This window comes from Orbicella franksi, chromosome 13 (genome assembly GCF_964199315.1).
Source record: "Orbicella franksi chromosome 13, jaOrbFran1.1, whole genome shotgun sequence".
NCBI lineage: Eukaryota > Metazoa > Cnidaria > Anthozoa > Scleractinia > Merulinidae > Orbicella > Orbicella franksi.
The window spans coordinates 19,791,353-19,801,836 of NC_138157.1; the positions used below are offsets into that span (position 1 = coordinate 19,791,353).

Consider the following 10,484-nt stretch of genomic DNA (forward strand, 5'->3'; position numbering starts at 1 on the left):
TGCGCCTGCTCGCAGGGTACAAGCCTTCTTCACTCATTGCAGTTTTTGTTTTGTCGTTGTTTTGTTTTTTTATTTTCCGAACTGATACCAGTTTGTTTTTGTTTAATTTAATTTTGAAAATTGAAATTTACAGATTTTTCGCCTAATTATTATAATTATTCGATGTTCCGGGATGTTCCTGGTTTTATCGACGGCCGTAGTAACATTATCGCATTCCTGAATAGTACAAGATGCGGAAATTTGTCAATGAGAAGTACCGGATTTTTTTTTTCTCAAAATCGACTTTTTACATGAATAAAGCATTTAAAACAGGGATAAGTCTCTTCCAGGTCACCTTATGGTAATGAAGCAAAATTTTGACCCAATCTGGTCTTATCTCTCGTAATCGACCACGTCCTGTAAGCGACCATCCAGGCTTGACATTTTGGGTGGTCGCTAACGGGAGGTTCAACTGTATAACACTTCTAAGCTTGGTTACCATGGTTACCATAGTTTGTTTAATGCCATAGTTACTATAGTTGTTGGATCAACGTTTGCGATAAAATGCAAAAATACTTATTGAAGTAACTTTTGCGACAAAATCCACCAGTAAATAGTGAAAAAAAAAAAGACTTTCCGCTTGTATGTAGGGTTTTCCGCAAGTTGCTCGGTAACTTTTTGGCAACTTCACGTATTTCGAGCAACTTGTTTTCGTTTCGAACAAACCTTTTGGATTCTGAGCAATTTCTAGTTTTCTACCAATTCTGGTAAATCGGAGAAGCTTTTAGTGATTAAACTGGCCTTCCTTCCGAATTTCACAGTGTTTTAGTAGACAATTTATGAATTTCCTGTGAAAACAGAACCAGATACCCCCTCCCCTCTGGGGTAGATCATGGGTGCAAGATACATACAGCCGCGCTGCTAGGTCAGCGGGTTTTTTTAAAGTTTCACACTCGACTGACTCGAGTGTCTCAGATGAAGAATTTTTACAACATTAATATTACATACATTTTTTGGTTTTAATTGAGGACAAAGTTATTTAGCAACGCTGGTTACGCCGCAAAATTGCACAAAAATGCTTAGAAATCTTACTTTTGCTGTATATTTTTGCGTCAGACCAAAGAAAGGAAGAGAGTAACACAATTTTAGGAGGGGCGGGTTTGAGCAACTTTCGTTACAAAAAGCAACTTTTGACTTTTTTTGAGCAACCTTTTGAGAAATTGCGAGCAACTTTTTGGGAAATCTCGAGCAACTTGTGTAAAGCGCTACCTGTCTGCACTTGAAGCTATTTTGAAAAAAAAGCAGCTGTGGAGAGGATCGCAGGCGCACCGAAAGACAAAAGGTTGGAAACATTTAAAGTTCTTACCCAGAAAAAAGTGGTGGATCGACTTTTTCAGAAACACTGACAGTTTTTCTATTTAAACTCCAAAATTCCAAAACCATTTGTTACAGCAGTAACATAGAACTTCCATCGTGAAAGAACAAGGCTGAAAATTGGGGATAAATAAAGAAAGTATTCTTTGGGGGTAAAACTGTGACGCTTTACCTCAGTATCTGGCTGTTTTTGAGTTTTAATAGTTTATCTTTTTTGCAACCAAGGGTGGTATACACCTGGGCCGGGTTGTTCAAAATCCGATTAAGCTAACCCAGGATTAGCGAGAATTTTGATTTCATTTTTGGAACTTTTCGGCGAGGTTTTCTGTTTATATTGTTTGTCCTTCAGTTTTGAACTTTAGTGATCTCAAACTACACCAAACACAAGCAGTGGGAAACATTTTTAGAGAGAAAAATTTATACTTAGGATAACTTTTAATCCTGGGTTCGCGTTAACTTTCGAACAACCCGGCCGTGTGCGAAGTGTATATGAAATAATTCATATTTGATCTGCGGTTGTAGATGAAAGTGAAGAACGATCATCGCAGTGAATTTTCCAATTTAAGCAATTGGAAAGAAGAAGCCTGAAAAAATCAGGGCTCCAACGGGATTCGAACCCGTGACCTCCGCGATACCGGTGCGATGCTCTACCAACTGAGCTATGAAGCCACACATTGGAAGCCAGGTCAATTAACTGAGTTCGTACCTTCCCGTGAGGAGTGAAATGATGTGACGTATATATGAAATAATTCATGTTTGAACTGCGGTTGTAGATGAAAGTGAAGAATGATCATCGCAGTGAATTCACAGCGATGATCATTCTTCCCTTCTGGCCCTGTGTGTTAAGGAAAGGACAGTGGCTTTTCTGCACAGGTGTGCATTATTCTCTTTCCCAGTCCCTCTGCATGTTTCTGCATTACTCCATAACGTAACTAGCGTTCAAAAGCTTATAAAACATAAAGTCGTGGGTATCACAAAACAAAACGATAGTAAAGACGAAGTTCACTGTTAACTTAACTTCTGCTTTTCTATCACTGATTCTAAGTAATGAGTAAGCGAGCGAAGGGAGAGTGGCTAGAGGGTCTATGGATCGGGCGAAAAAATGTACACAAACCAACCCTTGCTCAGCTGGCATCGCTCTACATCCCGCAGTTTATACCTTGCTACCGCCATCGTCGATTAAAAGAAAGCAGAGCACCTGTGAACAGACAAACGAAAGAATGCCTTATATCTTAATTCAAAATATGTTCCAGTTAATGTTTCCTACTCACCGATTAACTTCTGTACCTCACCGTTGGGTCATTTCATCCTTGACTCCCTGGTATCAAAGATAGAAAACTGCGGAAAATTTTTCGTGGTTACTTGAAACTGAATAATATAGGATGACAAACATTGATAGTTAAGTACTCTCCATAAAGTGTATGCAGACAGTCCCGTTCTTGTCTCGCGGATGACTCTTGAACAAAGTTCAAGATCCATTCAGCGCATGCAGACAGTCCAGTTGTTCCTAATTAAGTTTTTATTTTGTACCGGCAATTTGGATGTAGGACCAGTCTTTGCTTGACAGAACAGAAAACTCAGAAAAATAATTTTTAGGGTGTAACCCCAGAGGGGTACTTCCAGAAAAATTGAGTGGGGGTGTGCGGCCCGCTTCCCAAAACTCTTACCCTATTTATGACCAAAATCTGCGATATCCCTACCCTATTTATGACCTGATCAAAAATTCGAAACCCTTTTTATAACCTGACCCTTAAATAAAAACCCTGTTTCAGACCTGCGTTATGATTGGTTCCCTAGTTCAAACAAATGTTAAGTTACCATAAACATAATTTGTGAAGGGCTTTTGTTGCTTTTCTTTTCGATAATGATGAAAAAGTGGCTTCTTCTTAAAAGCTTACCCATATGAAAGCTAGAGTGCAAAAACCATATCCTATTTATGACCAAAATCAGCTAAAATCTATACCCCATTTATGACCAAAACGGCTGAAAAACCATACCCTTTAGGGCCGCACATACCTATATAGCCCATATAAGGGAATACCCCTCCGGGGGTGGAACCAGCTCCCTTGTGGGCCAGTCCTTACACCCAAGATCTTTTGTACAAAGCTCAAGATCCATTCAGCGCATGCAAACAGTCCAATTGTTCCTAAACAGAATTCTTATCTTGTGCCGGCAATTTGGATGTAGGACCAGTCTATGCTTCACAGATCAAGGAACTCAGGAAGAGAATTTGTAGGGTGGAACCAGCTCCCTTGTAGGCCAGTTCTTACACCCAATATCTCTTGTACAAAGCTCAAGATCCATTCAGCGCATGCAAACAGTCCAATTGTTCCTAAACAGAATTCTTATCTTGTGCCGGCAATTTGGATGTAGGACCAGTCTATGCTTCACAGATCAAGAAACTCAGGAAGAGGATTTGTAGGGTGGAACCAGCTCCCTTGTAGGCCAGTTCTTACACCCAATATCTCTTGTACAAAGCTCAAGATCCATTCAGCGCATGCAGACAGTCCAATTCTTCCTAAACAGAATTCTTATTTTGTGCCAACAATTTGGATGTAGGGCCAGTCTATGCTTCACAGATCAAGAAACTCAGGAAGAGAATTTGCAGGGTGGAACCAGCTCCCTTGTTGGCCAGTTCTTACACCCAATATCTCTTGTACAAAGCTCAAGATCCATTCAGCGCATGCAGACAGTCCAATTGTTCTGAAAAATGTTTTGTTATCTTGTGCCGGCAATTTGGATGTAGGACAAGTCTATGCTTTGAAGATCAAAAACCTTAGAATTTTTGGTGGTACATTTGACCCCCTTCAAAGGCCAGTTCTTACATAACAAGTTTCTGTCGTGATCAATTTTGTCAGACCAGTCTGTGCTTTACACAGCAGAAAATCCAGGGGGTGATAGAATCGCTTTTTTTAAATGACGATACGTGAAACGAGGTTTATATACTTACTGGCCTTACTGTCTGTGTGATTTGCAACTGTCGCCTCCTCACCTGTGCCAGCGACGTACAAAGCTGCCATAGAATATGTCGTCTGGTCGATGGTTGAACTGATGAAAGAGGACGGGAGAAACATTAATATTAATTGTCGTTTCCTCGTAAATTTCTGTTAAATAACCAAGTTATTTACCTGCTAATAAAGCTAATAAGGGTAATTAAATCAAACACATCACGATCTAAAAATTGCATTCTTTTGAGGAGGGACGTAGTTACAACCCTGTAATTAGCCTTTTTCTACCTAAAAAAACAATCTCTTGCGTCAGCTTGGGCTGTAGAGAGGCTTTAAAAAATTTCGAACGTTTTGAAGAAGTTTGTATTACAATAAGGTAGTATCTTAGGGAGTAGGAAAATAACCTGTTAATTCATCATTTGAGTAATATTCTGGTGTTTCTGTGCCTTCTTTCGATGAGCTAAAACATTTGACAGTCCACAAAGACATCCTCGCAATGCGCGTGTGCGGAGAGGAATCTGTACTTTGACAGACGCGAGTATTAGTATATTCTACAGCAAGCAAGCAAATACCTGATGGTAATCGATTAGTAATCGCAGGCCGCAACGCATGAAATCAAAGATGAAAATTAAGGGAAGGAAAGTTAATCCCCCTTATTATATGGGTAGTTCCGTGAGCGAGCAAGATGAACTGAATCCTGCGCTGTGATTGGCTACCCGAGCTCGGGATTACCGGCTGTGTCCCGCAACAAAACAGTGTTCTTTCTCCATACAATAAATCCTATATTGACCAAGTTTGTCCTGTCAAAACGGCTGGATAGGCACCAAGTTCTTTTTTTCTTGCGTGTTTATGGACCTCGACTCCGTCTAGGTCCATAAACACGTCAAAAAAGAACTTGGCCAATAATCAGCCGACCGCACGCTTGGTCAATAACCCATATATATGGTCGACATTATTCCCTCTCCGCACTCGCGCGTTGTGAGGATGTCTTTGTGGACTGTCCACTTGAATAAAATTCCGTCACATGATTGGCTATTACACGAAAGCCGTGATTTAAAACCAAATTCTCAGGACAAACTCCAAAGAAACGTCTTGAATTTGGTAAGAACTGATGTTGGAGGAAATTTAGAAGGTTCAAGCCAAAAAATTGCAAAAGTTACATGTAACTGAGTTAAAGTATCGTTGCAGAAGTTCCGGAAAGTAATGCTTAGTGCTCTGCAAAATTGCACGCAGTTTCTGGGTTGAACCAAAATTTTTGTGCGGTTATGAAGTTGCACGAGTGTAGTAGTTTCATACCTCTGCAACATTGTACGTAGTGTTATGACAAAGGGCTATCAAGTCTTCCGAGCTGGCCTAATCCAAACACGGCAATTTGTTTTTCAATTTCACCTTTCTTGCCCTTCAAGACAGAAATTTCCTTCTCTTTCTCATCGAGTAGAAAGAGAAGAGAATCTCTGTATTGCAGAGTAACCTTTCTCCTCTGTGAGTAAGAATACTAAACAGGTTCAGTTATGGTTTATTCTGCTTAAATAATTGATCCGGCTACCAAGTTATGGTGACATGACAATTCCTGCATGGTTGTTCAACTTCGAGCAAGATTAAGTTAATCCACGATTACTGTGGATTTTGGTTTCAATATCATAACTCAGTTTCAATGGTTTGCTTCTGTTTTATATATTCTGTCCTCTAGTTTTGACGTCAGCTAATATCAAACTACAAAAAAAAAAACATAAGCAACGAAAAGTATTTACAAAAAAATATTATGAAAACTTCGATCAAAATTAATGGTTAAGCCTGGTTTTCACTAGCGACGCAAGCGCAAGCGCAAGTACAAGCGCAAGCACAAACGCAAGCAATAGGGATGACCCAAGTAATAACGAAATTCGATGCAAACACAAGCACAAGCAAAATCATCCGAACCTTCCGGTATTTTAGACAACTGTTTAGGCGCGAGGTAATTTGGATCCAGTATTTTCATTGGCCAAACATAACCACGTGTGGTAAATGTCCCTGTGCTTGTGTTATGCCTGAGCGGTATTTCGTTTTCGCTTGTTGCAGCGCAAACGCAAGCAAAAGCGCAAGCACAAGAAAAAGGAAAAAACTTGATCCTTGTACTTGTGCATGTGCTTATGCCTGCGTCAAGGCCGTTTTCACGGTGAAATAAGGATTATTATGCTTGCGCTTGTGCTTACAACGCTAAAGAAAACCAACCTTTAGCGTTAATCAGCAGACATCAGTTGAACCCGGTTATCGCAAAATATTGTGATTTGTCAGTGTCTCGCAGATCACAATCGTGACAAATTACGATATTTCGCTCAACCTAACAACCTCTTCCAATAATTGTCAATTGTTTGTCTCGCTCAGCAGTTATTTTTTCCTCCTTTTACATTGACTACCGCCAGCCAGCGTATAAATATTTTTTGCTGCGTCCAGTCAGTGGTTTTAACCGATCTTTAAATGTTAAAATGTTGAAGATGTGCGTTCATGTTGGTGGAATAAACAAGAACGCAAATGCAAGGGACGTGCTAACGAAGAATGTAAGGGACTGTGCAATAATTACTTAGAGGGGGAGCTGGGAAATGGGTGAAAAATGCCCCAAGACTAAGTCATACCCCCCTCTCATTAAGCAAAAATTAATTTCAACTCCCTCCCTCACATAATGATAATATTAAGGCTAACTCCCCCCTCCCTTGAAAAAAGGTCTCCTCCCATTGATTCCCTCATACCGAGTTTATTTGTTGGAGTTCTTCCCCCGGTACAAACATGTACGTACATCGCTTCAAATCACTCTTCGACGTATGTCGAAGAGTCATTTGAAGAGTCATCAGAATCACTGGACTTTGAGCTTGTGTCGTCTTCGCATGAATTGGGAGAATCCTCATCTTCTACAGCATCTCTGGCACTAAGGTTCCCGCGTGCGTGGGTGAGAACTCGATCAATCAACTCAGCCTTGCTTCCACTTATCTTAAGACCTTTTTGCTTTAGATACATTTTCAGCTGCTTGTTGGTAGGCGCTTTTACATCTTTTTCAATTGTCCAAGAAATAAGCGGAAGAGTGTTCCTTTCTCGTACTCTTTTTTTGGCTTTTGCATCGAGGAACTCAAGATGGTGTACATAACTTAAATACATGCAGTCTCGTCCACGTTGTACTGGGAACATACCTCTTGCAAAGACCTTTCTTCAGAAGAGGACAATTTTCCCTCGTTGAACAATCTCTTTATCTGGACACTTGGGAGAAACTTGTCGATCTGGTCTCCAGTGGACGTTGCCGTAGTGAATGGTAAATACTTTCCGCGCGAAGTAGCATCTAGGGTTGGAACTGGAGAAAGTTGGACAGGAACACCTCGCATGTTGGAGTGCAGGAAAACTTAAGGTACTCAAGGAAGTACTGCCCCCGACGAACATGGTCTTCTTTTAATTTCTGAAGCTTTTCACACAAGGCATTCCCACACATATTTAATTTTACATCCAACCCCGCCTCTCTCTTGTTGTCATTTTCTCCTATGCCCCCGCTCTAATTTTCCAAACCCCTCCACCTCCAGGTAATCATTGCACAGTCCCTAAGATGAAGGCCTGACAGGGAACGCGCGTCTTAGTAACATCTAACGTCAGTTTAAAACCAGAATTTTCCTTTAAAGCAATTTCGTCCTTTCGTTGGACTCGGATATTTGTACAAACTGCAAATTATATCGACTTAAGTACGAGAAATGATGGAAAATCTTTACCTTTTCGTTGTAAACTCTTGCCACATTGCTGTCCGACTTTTCGAAGACGCGGTCTTCTTGTTTTTACAACTTCTGTCCTCGTAGAATGAGCCTGCATTCGGCTGACGCCTGTGAAGAGAAGCACTGTTTCAGGTTGTCTCTGTTTCGCTCGAAAGAGCAATGTTTCACTAGTTTCTTATTTGAGTCGCTCGCTGTGAAATTCTTGGATCCAACTTGTTCAGTTTGCGACGACGAACTAATTTTAATATATTCAAACTTACGACTCGGAAAAGCCACGCAAAACGTGCATGAAGTTATGCTAAAATTAGCATAGATTTTCAGACATGGTATTGTCTTCAGGCATTTGGTATGCTTGCTTATTACAATATAAATTTGTATGTTTAGTAAACGAAAGACTGACTCCTACGGGAAGTGCAAACACAGAAAAACCCAAACGAATTTTTTTTTTTTAAATGAAACCCACAGAAAATTGTGCTTTGGTTTGAAAAATCAACCTACCTTCAGGAAAACTCAATACTTGAAGTGGATTGATGCAATTTTAACATATGTTTAATAAATAGGTTGCAGTGTATTTTGACCTTTTTATAACTTAGACAAAATGAAATTGGAATTTTGGAGCAAACTAAATGAAATTCGATGGGTGTGGCTTATGACGTCAATGTGTTCACAACTGAAAGTTCAAAGTACACGTAAGAGACTTCGAGGGAACATTTCAGTGAAAAAATTGAAGGGTGAAAATTCCGAGAGGGGACCAAAATGTATCATAGAAGTTGTGGTTTGTGTATAATAACCTATCTTTATGTCTTTGTGTTCAGACCCTCTTTTATATCTTATTTTCGAGAGCGGAAAGATATTGAGGAAGTCTCTGCTTGCGGGGTGCACCGTGCACACGATAATGACGCGAATTTAAAGAAGAACAGACATGTTCTATCTAACGTGGGTACTAAAAACGTCCCCACATCTGATCATCTTCAATAGGCATAGTTCCCTTTAGCGCTTTGGAAACCGCTAAAAAGTAATGCGTGACGACGCGTGACATGGTGAAGCTTGTATCCTTCGACCTGTCTAGTAACTCTCCTTGTCCCAAACTTTTCCTACCTCATACTAACATCATGCAACCCTTGAAAAGCAATCTACATTTAATTATCTTCTTTAATGGTTTTGGCGTGATAATAACAAAGCAGATGGAGATTTTTTTTTTAATCTTAAAAATTTAGTCCTATGAGAAGCAAGATCGAGCGTCACATCTCAATTGTAGTTTGGACTAGTAATTTGCGCTGTCACGTTTTACATCCTGACTGGTGATTTCGTAATGTTCACAGATTTGATAATAATGACATTTTGATCTTTGAGATCACTCTTATTATCTATAACACGCAAGGAGTTCGACACCAGTTGCACAGATTCTTCTCTAGACAGTGTTCAAGAAGCACTTTGGTTTCAACGACGGTGGAATGAACGTTATTACCCGGAAATGAAAATGTGATTTGCTTGCGCATTTGGATTTGAAACACTTCCCCAACCTACAATATATGATGTCTGTAGGATCTAAGTATGAAATTCCAGAGGAGGTGAACGAAAACTTATTAATGACTCTGGGCAAAGATGTTGAGATGCAAACGTTTAAAACAAACGTTGTTCCCGAGGAGCAAGCAGCGATGGCTGACGAAGAAAGGAAGCTCGCAGTGATTCTGTGCGTAGGGACAATCACGGGAAAGAAAACTGTATTTGTCAAAGATCACTTTCGCCGCTCTCCGCCAAAGGGGTCTCGCCTACCGACTATATGTATGGATATCCATTTGAAAAAGATTACCTCATCGTTAGAAAGTGAGGAGAGGCCATTATCGGTCGTTAATGCAATCAACCCTGATCGTTACGAGGGATTTAATTTCACATCAAGTCACGGTGCTCTCATCTTCTGGACACCAGAGCAGTCATCTTCGTTAACTGAAGCAACAAGATGGAGGAAAGCGATAACAGAGTTTACAAATTCACAAATCCCATGCGTTCTTGTGACTTTCAATTCCACCAATTTAGAATGGATGGGAGAAGGAAAGACATTTGAAAGCGGGGAAGATGTATCACAGTTCTGCCGAGACCATGGCTTCATCACGTCATTTGAAATGAGATCGCGTGACTGGGATGGAGAGATTTTTGAGAGAGCAGTTGCTTGTTTGATGGATCAAATTCAAACTGATGAAACTTCATGACCTGCTTTCCAAGATCTACTTCCCAAACGAGAGTTGTGATGAATTTTTCACTCCACCCATTTGACGTACTATAAAGTAAATTTTGTTCCAAAGTTATTTCCTTGCACAATAACTGAACTCATCTTTGTGTAATAATTTACTATTTCACTTTTCTTCCCAGAAACCTGGGGGCTGTATTTGATTTGCATAAATAACAAAATATCCTTGGAAATAAAGGCACTAACCTATGTACCACCCACGGTAGAAAA

At 40.1% G+C, this 10,484-nt stretch overlaps 1 protein-coding gene across 1 annotated transcript; it reads left to right on the forward strand.

Moving 5' to 3' along the window:
* The first annotated feature begins 9,303 nt into the window (after nt 1-9,303).
* LOC145465434 (uncharacterized) lies at nt 9,304-10,451 on the forward strand. Its single transcript, XM_081449214.1, has one exon. It carries the CDS (start codon nt 9,559-9,561, stop codon nt 10,234-10,236), a length of 678 nt encoding a protein of 225 aa, XP_081305340.1. The 5' UTR covers nt 9,304-9,558; the 3' UTR covers nt 10,237-10,451.
* Nucleotides 10,452-10,484: the final 33 nt, after the last annotated feature.